Below are 15438 nucleotides of genomic sequence, written 5' to 3'. Positions count from 1 at the left end.
TATCAAATGGCTTTCATACTTCTCTCATAAGGTTCATGTCTATCCTATGGTTTTTCTTCCCATCTCAAGGCTTTCATATCTTTCCTTTGGCTTTCATATCTCTCCCATATCCCTCTCATGGTTTTCATATATCTTTCACATGTTTTTCATATCCCTCTCATGGTTTTCATATCCCACTCAAGGCTTTCATATCCATCTTCCATGTCCCGCTCTTGGTCTCAATGTGCCCCATTTGGCTTCCGTGTAACTCTCTTGGCCTCGGTGTACCCCTTTGAGCCTCTGTGTCCACCTCTTGACCTCAGTCCCTCCATCCAAATTTGTTAACTCTGTCCTTGAAGGTGGAGGCCAGGTTCACATCAGATCCTACTGTCCGCAGTACTACCTCCATAGCCAAATGGACAGAGTATCTGCCCTTGAGATAAAGGTTATATCAACATCATACCTGGAATCCTATATCTCCAGGTCTTGCATCTTTGTAAACCTTAAAGATAAGGCTGCCCACACTTGATCACAGGCGTCCTCAGCAAAAACAATGATCACCAGCATGTAAACCGTAAAACAGTTTATTTCAGATGGGTATACATTTGAAGCTGATACATACACATGGTCACCTGTGTAGAAACACCAGATCCTTCTCTCAACGAGCAGTACATAAGAAATATTTGAATAGAAAAAAATTAAGCCCATAAAAATAGACAAGATCTGTCTGCACTATGAGCTACCATTCTGACCTATTTACAAGATCTTAACAGAATTATTGCACATGATAAGAAACAAGACTACAAGACCACTTTTAAAAATCGTTGGGTGTAATGATCACTCTGGTCAAGATACTGATACACTTCTGGTCTTATACCATCTTCGATATCGCCAGGGTACACGTTCAATAAATCTCCACTATGCCCTGGATGCATTTATGGCCCAATAATTTTGTTACCTCCCTTTGCTGTCTCTGCATTCTCACGGTAGCCTGTCAGCCAAGCTGCCATTACAACGGGGGTAGCCAGTGTGAACAAAATAGCGGTTGCACCTATGAAGGTTTGTTTGCAGACTACAGTCAGAATTTTTTGGAAATCATACAGACTAATTATCAGCTCTGAAACTGACAATTATATATATGCTAGAACACTTTCTACCTCTGTCAAGAGTTCCTCTGCATGAATTGTGTTGCTAAGGTAAATCAGGTAGATAACTTAAAAAGCGTAAGTGAGTTGTGATTGGTACACACAGCTTCCCAGTGTAGACACCTGATTGGATAATAATGAAAAAAAAGGAGGCGATAATATTATCAGGCCAAGCTGTAGATGCATCCAGGGTATAGTTTAGATTTATCACAACATATACCCCTTCATATCGAGGATGGCCTTGCACCAACCTTAGCAAAATTCAGATCTGATGTAAATTGTGTCCTCAACATTGTTCATTTTAAATTTGTAATTGAATATTAACTCAAAATCAAAAGAAACAAATGATCAACAAACACTGGATCTTATGTATACCATTAAAAAAAGTGGGGGATATTAGATTTATAAAACTGATAAAATACAAATGATGAAGTCTGGAAGGAAACGTATGATGAAGAGAAACATGACAATTTATTCCATTCCTTAAATATTCCATATATATTACTTTTTCTCATATATATTGGCATTGGCTAGTGGTATGCTCGCAAAATGGAATATCTCCTACATTTTTCAACCGTGAAATTGACATTTTCTGACGAATTAGATTTACTACAGTACTGAGTACAGTATAACAGATTTATATATGATCACTGCACCATAAAATCACAACACTTACAGCAGGTTATGTGTTATTGTTAGTGTAGACAAATAACAGGAGTTCTTCACACAAACTGTAGCGTAACATTTCTTGTTACTTCAGGCATGGACACTTAAAAACGTACCTGTCTTACAGATGAATCAACATTTGATAAAATCACACTGGTTTTCACTGATGTCATGCACCTAACAAATTCTTGAAGACATATTTTTCCATTCTTAATGGGTAATGGTTATTATATAATTGATATTTCATAACTACCACCAGGTATCATGGTAAAGTAAAATGTAAGGTTGATGGTGTAATGTACAGCAGTCATCAATGGTTCATAAGTTTGTGCACCATTCTTCCATCATCTAAACTGACATCAGACTGTCTACTACTCACTGACGTCAAATGAGGTCCCACTACTGCCAGACAATATACCAACGTTTGTTTTTGCTCAGCACTCTGCAACGAGACATGTTTATATGACTCTCTCCAAATAAAATACAGAGGGCCATACTACAGATTAAGCATCCACTTGTAAGAAATTTTATTTTATTTTTTAAAAGATATTAACACATTATTATTTTAGAATTTGGCAAAGTGCATCTATGTCATTATGACTTTAAGAAAAAAGATTGTCATAGAAAAGAGTGAGTGAGTGAGTTTAGTTTTACGTCGTTTTCAGCAATATTCCAGCAATATCACGGCTGGGGACACCAGAAAATGGGCTTCACACATTGTACCCATGTGGGGAATCGAACCCGGGTTGTCGGCGTGACGAGCGAATGCTTTAACCACTAGGCTACCCCACCGCCCCTCCTAGAAAAGAATTGTAAAGAACTAAGTATTCACGTTAACTTGAAAAGCACTACAGGCCTGTGGCATGTATAGTACTGACTAAAGATTGAGAGACAGTTAATACAGTCTGAACCAGATGATCTAGTGATTGACATCATGAACATCTATCTCTGCAACTAAATATGATGAAATGCATCAACTACATCAGAGGAACCACATATCTCACAGGAATGGCAATTTTCCATGAATCCGTGGAAATCCATGGATTTAATTCCAAATCAATCAATCTTGACCTGCCCTGGACCCAGTTGGGGCCTCTGGCCCCTAAACCTCCAGCTGATTTTCAGATGAAACCACTTTCACATGTTGCCATCCATGATCTCAACAGTTGCCTCTTTTTGTGAGTGTGGGCAGCCTCAGGTTAATTATGTAAATGATGCATACGGTCAGCATTCACTGCCTCCCTTCGCCTGAACAAGCAACTGGCAGAAACTTGCAACTATAGTGAACAGCAAAAGAAACACAATTCTCAAAAACATGAAAACTCCTCAAGGAAAGTGTTCATGTATATGTCTTCTACTTAAAAACTTGACAAAAATCCCAGAGTTGCATTTCTTTTGCTGTTCAGTATATGTCTCCAAAATTTGTAATGACAGTGTAAACCTGTGAAGCACTGACAATCTCTATGACCTAATACACAGAAGTGCAGACAGCATAAAGTAGTGAATTAATTGAAACCATCATACACAGCAGGAACTTCAACAGACGGCGACAAGGACAGCCCACTTACAGGCACGACAAACGACAACTCCATGCATGCAATACTAACACATGCTGTTGCCTTATCAGCAACTGAAAACACATTGTGACTCTGAATCATCAGCATGTACTTCCTTAATTCATGTTTATCCTGAGTGTTTCAACATTTAAGGCACAAGCTCTTCAAACTTCAACACCACACCAAATTAATAGTTTCAAACATACTAAAAAATAATTTGTATCATAACAACTACAAAGCTACAATTTTGCTGTGATAGTTTATAAATACAAATAATTCCTTGCTTGGGAATCTTACAATCTTGATAAAAGGGCAAAGGTTGTGTGAAATATAGCAAATAAATACCTTAAACTCTTGACAAATTAATTAAGAACAGTTTATTGCTTAAAACTAGTTTTCAATGTGATAACCCTGTGTCTATACCTTCAAACAACATACAAACACCCTTCTGGAGCCACTTAAAGCAGAAATCATCAATATGTACATTGAGACAAAGGATCTCTGTTGCTAGGAAACCTAAGAAAATAGAATTCTATAGAGTACAGCAGTTGTAGTCAAAGCAAGCAGTTTCTAACACACTGAACACATCATTTTCTTTACATTACTTATCTGGAATCTAGAACAGAAACTGCTATTGATAATTCTACCATGACTGGATTGTGATTGGTTAATCAAAGTCATTCTTGTATATTATAATGTTATATACCTCTGATTTTCCAACAGTTTGTACTTTTTCAAATCAGAAAAACGCAGTTATGGTAGAATGGAGATAAATGTACTGTATTGGAAAATCAGAGCTATATAACAAAATTATGAACAAATAGCTCCACATTTTTATTTAAAACCTCACGCTATATGTTCAGTTTTAAATCATATTTACAGTTATTATAATTTTGTTGTATACCTCTGATATACCACAGTATGTTTATCTCCTAAATGTTAATATCACTGTTAACTCAACTGAGATGAAAAAAGATCAAAACATAACCACAAAATAAACCCCAGAGAAAAAAAAATCCTAGACCACAAATGTTAGAAATCAGAAAACAAATTCAAAGCTGTCTATGCCTCTTAGCATAGCAAGGTAAAATTAGTCTACACAGAGGTAAACAAGTACATCCATGCATATATGCCACCTACAAGACATGAACACAGGTTTTGTAGAAAATTTGGATGTATTCTGAGATTACAAGTCAAATGAATGAAATGAATTTGTGAACAATTTCTATTAATTGTTGTGTTATTGTTGGAGACATAACAAAATAATTTAGTTACAGTGTTGCTACATTCAACATGATCAGCCATGAAACGTGTTCCAGTTGGCATGTTAATGTGGTTAAAAACAGGGGTGCAGCCACCTGTATCTGTGCATGACGAAGTACATATAACAATCAGCACTCAACAATGTGATCTTAAAAAGTGATTGTGCTTATTATGCATAATTGAAGTTGAACAACATCTCAATACTGAAATAGCAGTCACCTGTTTTACCCTTGACACCGATAGTGCATCCTGGATAATCTCCAGGGTATTATGTTCCGATAAATCTAGTACCAGGGTAGTGGTAGGAGATTAATTTTTACGCTGGAGATTATCAAGGATGGCGATAATCTGATCAAAGCCAGTAACACCTGTCTCATGACACAGACACTTAAAACAATCAGTCTCAAAATAACGAAATCAATAACACCTATCTCATGAAACAGACATTTCTAACACCTGTTTCAAGACACATATGACATAAACAAAAGAACTTCTCCATGCTTAAAATGTGTATCACTTCATTATAAAAAAATGTAAAAAAAATGCTTTGAGCCTTTATAGAAAACAGCATGCTGAAAATAAAAAACATGCTAAAAAAACATGCAATATGTAACAATAAAACAGACATTGTTTCTTTTAAATGAGAGTATACCAATAATTTCTGCTGTTTAAACTCCAAACAATAAAATGATGCTACCTGGACCACCTGATGTGTACACTGATGTGTACACTGATGTGTACTACAGAAACCTGGTGGGATAACAAGAAGAAGGATGTACTTAGATCTTTGTTTACCATTCCAAATATTTATGTATAAGATTCACAGAGTGTGACATTTGGACCGAGATGTATTGGAGGACAAAACAACCAGCACATAGAAAATCCTGCTTCCCGTTGGATCTTGGTAAGACAGAATGTGGTGACCAAACAAAGAAATTATGACGAAATCAGTCATCTACAGTCTGTTTGAAACAAAATGATACTGATGAATTATTTTCGAACACAAAAAAAATAGATATAAATCACGGCCCTGATGTCACTAATGCACAAGCATTTTGGTTTTTGCACTGGGCTTTTACTTGGAATTGTGCACTTATAACAAACTTGAAAAATGCAAATATAAATGATGACAGTTTTTGAAACAACTTCAATTTATTTTTGTAACAAAAATTATGCAATTTGTCTGTTGCTTTTTTTGCATTCCACATTGGTTTGATTCTTTATGTCTATTTGATTTTGTGTTGTGCCATTGTAACCATTGTTCAATGCAGGTATGTTCTGACATTAGACTATGGAATTAATTTACTGCTGATAAAAAAGTTGCCCAAAGATGGATGAATTTCTCATCATAAAACTGACAGTAAACCATTGGTATAATGTTTATTTTAGGTACACAGCCCTAAAGGAAATATATCAGATGATCATGTGAATTTCAAACACTGATTTTTTTTTAACTTTTGAAAGGTTAGCCCAAAATATGTTCTGTGAATTTTCCCTAAGTATTGATGAAATAATTCAAGCATATCACATTGTATCTTGTGAAAGACATCAATCTACATGATATAGATGACTTGTCTTTGTGATGTCCTTGGTGCTCATCATTGTTTGACCTTAACATTGTGTGCCTTTACACTTTAGAGAAGTAACACAGAGGAAAATACAAACAAAAAAGAATTTTGCATCCCAAATCAAAGATCACTGAGAAATTATTGGAACTCCAGGATGTTTCTTCAAGGACAATTAAATTTAACATTGCCAGGAACATAGGAAATATAGGAAAATTTACTAATATACCGTACCTGAACACTCTCTGACTATCTCGCTTTGCTTAGGAGAGACCACTATTGTAGGGGTGGCCAAATACAAGTGACCATCTGTGGTGATGGTTTCATACTTCTGTCACCAAGCCTTTGATCAGAACGATTACTGACTTAATGTCCATTTTTTGTGTGACATAAAACAAATATAGTCATGCTTTTATGGACATCACCAGGGTATACGACCATATGGATGGTTTGATGTAAAATCTGCAGCCCTGACCAAACTTACCTGCCCACAAATATTCTAAAATACTTAGTATAATTAAATCAAGACTTACAATATACCGAAAAAAAAATAATGCAATTGCACGGAAAGAATTAACTGCTTATTTGAGATTTGTGAATGAATTAATAATGATTTTATCCTGAAATTGATGAATATCTTCATATACATGTCTAAATTTTAACCCAACCGTTGGGCAGGTGAATTTGAGAATCTGGCAGTCCGTGTTGAAAATAACCCATCACGAGCAGTCAGACAGGCAGGTATTTCTAACACTGACATAACATAACATACTTCCTGCCCGTCTCCCTCATCCCACAAATAGACTAATCTTATGCATATTCAGTAGGGTCAGTGGGTCACAGTGTATATGACTAAATATGGTAATATAGTTATACTACAAGAGGAAGACACATTTAGGCCTAATTTTGCACAATGCAAGTTTCTACAACCATATATGAATATTCATAATCATATTTTTATATTTGTCCTATTTTATGTATGATAATGATTACGACTTGATAACTGTAACACTTTCACAAAGAAGTGTTCAAAATACCTACAACCATGGTCACAAATAACTATGACTAATCACTCTTGAACTTTAATCATTCAAATAGGGAAATCATTTGAAGTTTCTCAGCAAAGGAAATTATTTTATTTACATGAAGTAATGCTATTTGTATGAACGAGTAAGTGAGTTTGTGTTAGTTTACTTTCAGCAATATTCAAGCAATAACACATCAGGGACACCAGAAACAGGCTTCACACATTATTCATGTTGGGGATCGAACCCGGATCTTCGGTGTGATGAGGAAACGCCTTAACCTCCTGGGTATCCAACTGCCCCTAATTTGCCAAAAAGTTTATCAGAGTAATTTTCCTGGCCATGCTTTTCGAACACTGAAGAGGCTAAACAAATGCATAAGAAATGTCTATGAGCTATGAATAACACTTCTTACAGTTAATAATATATTTTGTGGCTGTGCAATTTCATCCTCTTCATGCATCAGTATTCCAGCCTTATGATGGCAACCTGTATATGATCAAGTTTGGGCTACACATTGTATTGACTTGACAGCAGTCAACCAAGTTAGGCACTATGACCACCCAATCCACAAAGCCAGGGATTCTGTCCATTCTACATCACTGTGGACCTTTTTAAACTCAGAATATCCACAAGAGGAATGTAGGTAGGAAACTATTAGCCAGGCATCAGAAAATCAAGGACATGACAATGGGAGATAACTCTCATTTTTACTTCTCTAACTTGCTGACATGGGCCATGATTCTTGAAGCTCTCATAAGATAATTGTAAGTGCCATACATTAAACATTAATTTGCAACTATCTCAGCACTAAGAAAGGTCCAAAATATAGACATGGAGGATGGTGGTTCAGCTGGACCCAATTCACTTGGATCGCGTTCAGAAAAAGGCCCTGGGTGATTTCATTGGCCATTTATGACTATCAGAATCAAGTATTTGAATTTAGATAGGATTTTGAAACATGGGTACTTGTGTAGGAGTTTCTGTACACAAAGAGATCTAATTCATAATAAAATACAAACAGAAACCATGTCACGTAAACCAGTTAATCAAAAAAGCGCATTACAAAAATCAACAAAACCTGACTGAGGAATTGTACAAATCATGCCTTTAAATCTCCTGTACATCAGGAGTGAGCGAGTTTAGTTTTACTCCGCTTCTAGCTATATTCCAGCAATATCATGGTAGGGGACACCAGAAAATGGGCTTCACACATTGTACCCATATGGGGACTCGAAACTGGGATGCGGGAACGCTTTAACCACTAGGCTACCCCACCGCCCCTGTACACCAGGAACATATGTATGACACAACACATCCATCATGGTACAAAGTACCAGGATACAGAAGTACTTCAATGTATCATAGAAAGCCAAGTTGAGAAACACAAAGTCTACAACAGTTACTGCCAATACAGAAATCACTAGGTACATTTGGTTCTACGGTAGAAATATCTACTCTAAATATACAATAAATACATGTTTATAACAAAAATGAAAAATGAGTGATAAAATGTATATAATAAAGTGGGTACATAAAAGACAAAGTAAAACAGATCAAATGTAAATATTTTCATATCGTTACACACACTTTGGTAATATCAAACGTTAAAACATTACATCTTAATCCAGAGATGCCAACCTCTAAATGTTGCAAACAGTAGTTTCAAGGCTCAAAATCTTTAGTTTGACCATAAAATTAGTATTAAAAAAAAATACTTAAAATCATGATGCATTCTGAAAAAAGTAATATAACACTTGTCAAGACAGAACTCTTAATTTCACATACCTCCATCAGCAGATTTCCAAATTGTTACTTGCTATGATTCCACTTCAAATATCCCACTATATTTGATAAATGGAATGTTTTGTCTATACAGTGGAAGCTGTGAAAACCAGCATCTTTCTAATCCAGCAAGTTGTCATTACTGGCATAAAATCCAAGTCCCTTCTGTGGCTTGTACATTTATCATCAGCTCTCCAATCCAGCACATTGTTTAAAGCGGATTATTTCATCAGTTCCAGTGAGTGCTGGATTAGACAGCTTCCACTGTATATCCAAATTGTAATGAATTGTTGTAGAATTTCATTTTGGCCAAGCTCGAGGCTAACATTTGTAGTGACTGTGATAAAATCGCAGATGCTGGCATCTCTGTTAACCTTGTCAATTTGCCAATTTAAAAAGTGATTAATAAGGTAAAAATACAGAAGCCAGTATATCACAGGAAACAGCATAGACTGGTGGTACCTCTCACCATACAAAGAATTCTGTATGTACGACCAAGGGCATTCAGCCTCGGAACAGTAGCTGGCATAAATACACAATACCCATATAACTCCCATAGTATAATACCCCTGGTACAATGATGAGCATTTCATCAAGGTCAAGGAGAATAAGTGGCTTGGTTGGTCTGTGGAGTCAAGTGTGGTAATATGGAGTGGAGTGGAGTGGAGTGGAGTGGAGTGGAGTGGAGTGGTAGACTGGACAAATTTAAAGACACTTTAATTAAACAGTGGACTGAAGTGAAGCGGAGCAGAGTGGACTCATTTAAAACCACTTTCATTAAACAGTGCAGAGGAGTAGAGCGGAGTGGTATAGTGGACTGATTAAAAAGCTGCTGGAACAATATTCCAGCTACATCAAGACTTGCCAGCTTTGTTTTGGAGTAAAGTGATGACGGCCTGACAAGTGTTCGCTATAGTGACATCCAAGAGCATGACTATAGTGCTGACAACCCGAGGAGCATAATCAGGTCAACCTGGATTCACACCCACCATCAAAGTTTTCTTGGATTCCCAAGGGAGGCAAATCCCTACAACAAATGTCTGGCCCTTGGATGACTACGTCACCTCGTTCCTATATTTGAATGTGTACTGACAGAAATGCAAAATTAACATGCATGAAAATGAACTGTTATAACTTGTTTAACCCAATCCTTATCATAGGTGTCATGAAAGAACGACAACATCAGTAAATGATATATTGTGTGAAAATGACTGTCACATGCTGTTTCAACTTATCCTCATCAAAGGTTCATGTTTAATCAAGGAACACTAAAAATCCTGTTTATTAACATGCAGGGCCATTGCCGACAGCAACTAAACTCTTCTGTTGAACAGTCTGAGTCTAATGTAAGTGATCCACTTCCTTTTTGATATTCTTCTTGTCATTTTCAAAGTACATGTAATCCTGAAAGAAAATACAGATATAAAATATTTACAGTATGAACAACTATTTGTCATTTGTAACATCTGACATTTACAATACAGAAACAAATGTACATACAGTATGACCAGAAATTATTGAGGATTTTCGGAATATGTTTAACTGGGTTTCTAGTATTTAAACAAGTTGTATCAGCTATCAAGTGCTTCGTTTCATTCAAGAGAGACAACTCTGTTAATCGTTTCTCATTAGTTTGTGAAGAGTTATCCCCCTTTGTTTGGTTGATAGACGATCAATGATCATAAGCATGTATGATTTAGAGAAGAGGAAGTTGATTTTAGATCATTATAACAAAGGCATCAGATTGGCTAAAGTGATTTCAGGTAGAACAGGCAATCCTTTGTCCACGGTTTATTGTGTTTTGAAAAATAATGCCAATGGATATGGCACTTAGCACCAGTGAGGCGCTGGTAGGCCCAGAAAAATGACTGTCGGTGATAGGAGGTACTTGGTATTGTTATTTCAAAAACCAAACGAAGGAGTTTAGAAAACTGTATGCTGTCTGAAAGGAGACAATTAGGACTGAGGTGCATGCAATGGGTTGGCAGAAAAGTCGAGGAATTCCATCACCAATCATGTAACCTGAACAAAAGGAGCAACGGTTGAACTGGTGCTTACAACATTTTTAACTGGGACAATGTGATTTTCTCAGATAAGAATTCAGTGTGGTTGTTTCCCAATACACTGAAATTCTGAATCTGAAAAACCTTTGTATCAGCGGCCAAAGAACATGTGGGGTAGCATATCTCTGTTAGAGGCAATGGCCCTTTGTGTACTTGAAGTGAATATGAACAGTGAGCTGTACACATACTCATATTCTCGAGGAACATTTACTTCCATCTGCTCATATGACCCTATCAGATTGGCCAAGCAATAGCCTTGACCTAACTCCAATAGAAAATGCCTTGGGACTTATGAAGGACAAGCATAGTCGCCTTTTATGGCAAGCATGGGTTGCTGAAGGCCTATTCTACCCTGGGACCTTCACTGGTCTGCCCAAGGTGACTTGACAAAATACTAACTGTCTTTGAATCTGGAGCTATGTTCTGCTAATAAGACGAGTATATGGATGACAAATTCTTTTTATTGTCTAATGCGATGATTCTGGGCTACTTCTTGCCCCTTCTTCAGGTGATGACGTTTCTGGGCTACTTCTCATCACCTGAAGAAGGGGCAAGAAGTATCTCAGTGTTAGACAATAAAGAGACGTTGTCATCCATATAGTTGTCTTATTATATTCACCAACTTCTAAATGCCTCTCACGAATCTCACGTTCTGCTAATATTCTCATTCAATTCTTGAGTAATGAGTGAAAAAAATATAATAAATACTTACTATCTTTAAATTCTCAGTAATTTCTGGTCATAATATAGTCTTTCGAGATGTCTTTAATGATATCATGTCATTTTTAGTATAATGAATGTCAATATAAAACCTCATCTAGGATGTAAATTTATAAACAGCGTATAACGACACAGTCTGAGATAATCTCACACTTTCATACAGAATCTTCTGGCTTGCATGCTCATTTTACTTTGCTTGTTCTTCTGTCAACATCTTCCCTGGATGCTGCGATTTGTCAGTTTGTGGTTTAATGCTGCATCAGCACAATTTCAGCATCATAACTGAGTCTAGGCTTGGCATTCCAGTGATCAGCAGAATGGGCATTAAGATATGCAGCCAGGATGATGTGTGGACGAAAACAGTGCACATGATCACCTTGTCCCATTAGTAGCCTTTTATGACAAGCATGGGCTGCCTGACTTGCATACCAAATGTCACAAATGACCACAGACCGGCTATTATTCTGAATGTCTGTCTCAGTCTAAGAACGAATGAGTCTATCAAGTCACAATCCAGTCACGGATAATGACACTGACAGCAATTAATGAACAATCAGTTACATCAATGACACAATGATACATCGTCAACTAAAGTCAGCGAGTTTGGCCACCCAGTATTCTATGCTGTCAGTCTAAGTAAACTTAGTCTCACTGTATTTCGTTACACTCCACCACTGAGTCTAACTAAACCTAGTAGAAGATTGCGTCAGGTAAACTTTGAGCGACCAATGACCGTCCAATCAAGTGTGAGATTTAACCTACCAGACTATGGCTACTGTTTAGGGATCGGAGGGACTTTCAGAAATAATGTATTCAGGTCACCGACACAGATCTCTCCAAAAACAAAAATCCACACAAAACACAGTTATTTGACCTGCAGTATATATGCTTTGGGGTTTCTGTTAAATGGTTACCATTAGCTTATATCTCCGCAAGATAACATCCTTGAATATTGCCAAAAACACTATTTTCAGCGACTGTTTACTCACCATTGTCATGGTTGTACATACCCCCTGTGCATCACCGGGAAGCGAGCTTATGCTAAATAGCATTCGGAATCATTTGGGTACGAACTTTTTCAAGACAAAAAGTTCAAAAGGTATGTGCGAATGTGCACTTTCGCAATTTGGTAAGCTGTGTGTTCTGATTGGTCAATCACAAAGGTTACCTGATGCGACCTCCCATAAGGTTTTGTGGGAAGCGTACCGAAAAGTACTGAGGATATGTTTACTTAGACTGTCTATGCTGCAGGTCTATTTTAATCCAGAAATCCCACCTGGGTAAGCGAGTTTTCACAGCCTACTTACAATTAGGAAGATGGCTCCCAGCATAACAGCCTTCATTTTGACGTCCAAATCCATGGGGAAGGAGATCCCGAAGTTGTCAGCATCTGTGAAGACCTCCTTGGCCAGACCGGACCACTGCTTGGAGATCCTCCCCACCTCCGTACTGTGATCTGCAGAGGTAACCTAGAACCGCAGGGTTTAGGATTAAGGTATGGATATACGCTTGCAAAATATGAGATGTCATGAGTCAGATGTCTCAAGATAAGTACATGCTCTATGTAGAGTAGCAGTGTGCAGTGTGAGCGGTTGTAAGTCAGATGTCTCAAGATAAATATATACTGTGCGTAAACTAGGAATGAGCACAGTGATAAGTGTCGTAAGTCAGGTGTCTTACGGAAAGCATATATTCCATGAAAATGAGTGTTCAGAGTGACAGATCTTGTCAGGGGTAGGTACTACAGTTAGCAGATTGAGAAGTGTCTTCAGTTAGATGTCTCACAATAAATGTATTCTACATACACTGAGTGTGTTGAAGGAGCCAGATTTCAAGAGTCTGGTGTGAAACAATAGTTCTGTGTATAATCCCTCTAAACCAGGAATGTGTAGTCATATGTCTGGGAGTACTTACCTGTGGTATATTGTGTTTAATGACACACTCACCAAGATTCCAGCAATATGACAACAATTTGTAAGTAGTCATAACTGGACATACAGGAAATCAGACAATGTACAACAATCAGTTGATATCAGAATCGTTGTCTGACTGAGTGGATATTGTGACCTTCCAATCCACCTTTGAGACCACTTTCATGACATTCAGAGTATTTTCATAAACATTATTTTACCTTAAAATTCCGCAAATCAGGGAAGAAACTGTAAATCACAGTATGAGTAATGCAGCAAAATACCATCATGCTATAAAAAACAACCGAATTTTCGTTTTATTGACCTTTTTAAGCCTTTTCTAAAATGTCAAAAAATTTAATAATTTTGTCAAATGTATTTTCTTTTCTGCATTATGATCGTATGTCATATACCAAACCGAAACAGACCAAAACGGAGACCTAGTGTACCACAATACATACCGTACCATAGTAAGAGCACACTGTTTCATGCTTATGGCAAGTTGTACTTTAGAGACCAAAGGTAGTATTGCATTCTTTTACAAGGTCTACCTTAGACTTCTAATCGTTCTACTGTAGACTGAAAGCTGCCACTAATTCATTCATGTCTGACCAAGCTAGAAGATTAATGCATTGCTCACATCAAACTCAATGTCTCCGCAGATATTCCACTGGCAACATGGCCCCTTGATCCCCAGGATTGTCTGTTCATCTGCGTTCTGGATGTAAAACTTGGGCTTACACATATGCCAGCCCTGCTTCACGTAGCCAATCACAGTGCCGGGTGGTGCCTGTACCTCGATGACCTGCACAGCAAAATACACACACTTGTAATGCTGTTATCAACACTGTCGGCCTTGTTTTTGTTACAATCATGATCATGATGATGAAGATGATGATGATGACATTCAATAACTCTTATCACATTCATTGCAAATACCATTTTTAACATCATCATCATCATCATCACTTATCTGGGCCCGATTTCTCGAAACAAGCTTAAGTTTCAACTCAAATCTCAAACTGAGCTTGACAATTTGAAACAGCTGAATTTTTATCTCAACTGCATTTTTTAGACTAAAAAAGTCCAAACAACTAAAGTTATCTGTCCACCGAATCCTGATTGTCTACTATGTTTGAGCTGGAGACCAATTTCCTTTCTTTCTGGAGAATGCATTTTTTATTCCTGCATTTTCTCAAATTTGAGCAAAAACTTGAACTTAAGTCAAAACATGAGTCAGTGAGTTTAGTTTTACGCCACACTTAGCAATATTCCAGCTATAAGGCAGCGGTCTGTAATTAATCAAGTCTGGACCAGACAATCAAGTGATCAACAGCATAACCATTGATCTGCGCAATTGTGAACCAATGACAAATGTCAACCAAGTCAGCGAATCTCTATTGACTTTATGGAAGTCTCAAGCATATATGCATGTGGTGGAGCTGAATGTTACCTGTAGACAGCAAGGGCACCAACAAGTGTTACAGCGTAGCGGTCGTGACAAGTGCATCACTTCACGGTTCTGATTGTCTTTGATTTTCATATCAAAGGGTCTTACAGCTCCACAGCAGCACAGAACACAGCAGCAGTTGTCTGAAACACAGCACCTTGTGAGGATGAGGCTGTGTGATAACTCTCTGCACCTAACAGGCTGCAAGAGTTGAATATTCCCCAGGGAGTTGAGTTGGTTGAAAGAATGATAGGTGTCTCAACACTAACTCTTATTTCCAATACCATTTTCTTATCTCCATGGCGGTTATA

General features: G+C 37.3%; 1 protein-coding gene across 1 annotated transcript in view; it reads right to left on the bottom strand.

Moving 5' to 3' along the window:
* Positions 1-547: 547 nt before the first annotated feature.
* The window catches only part of LOC137281798 (phospholipid scramblase 2-like), a 46397-nt gene continuing 31506 nt past the window's right edge, over positions 548-15438 (bottom strand). The window contains exons 5-8 of the mRNA XM_067813416.1: positions 15131-15270; positions 14318-14482; positions 13075-13236; positions 548-10388 (exon numbers count right to left, since the gene is read on the bottom strand). Coding sequence (XP_067669517.1) covers positions 10326-10388; positions 13075-13236; positions 14318-14482; positions 15131-15270 — 530 coding nt within the window. The 3' untranslated portion in view covers positions 548-10325. The remainder of the gene's footprint in view (positions 10389-13074; positions 13237-14317; positions 14483-15130; positions 15271-15438) is intronic.

This window comes from Haliotis asinina, chromosome 4 (assembly GCF_037392515.1).
Source record: "Haliotis asinina isolate JCU_RB_2024 chromosome 4, JCU_Hal_asi_v2, whole genome shotgun sequence".
Classification (NCBI taxonomy): domain Eukaryota; kingdom Metazoa; phylum Mollusca; class Gastropoda; order Lepetellida; family Haliotidae; genus Haliotis; species Haliotis asinina.
Note: the sequence above shows the minus strand (reverse complement) of the source record. Positions and strands in the feature narration are given on the sequence as shown.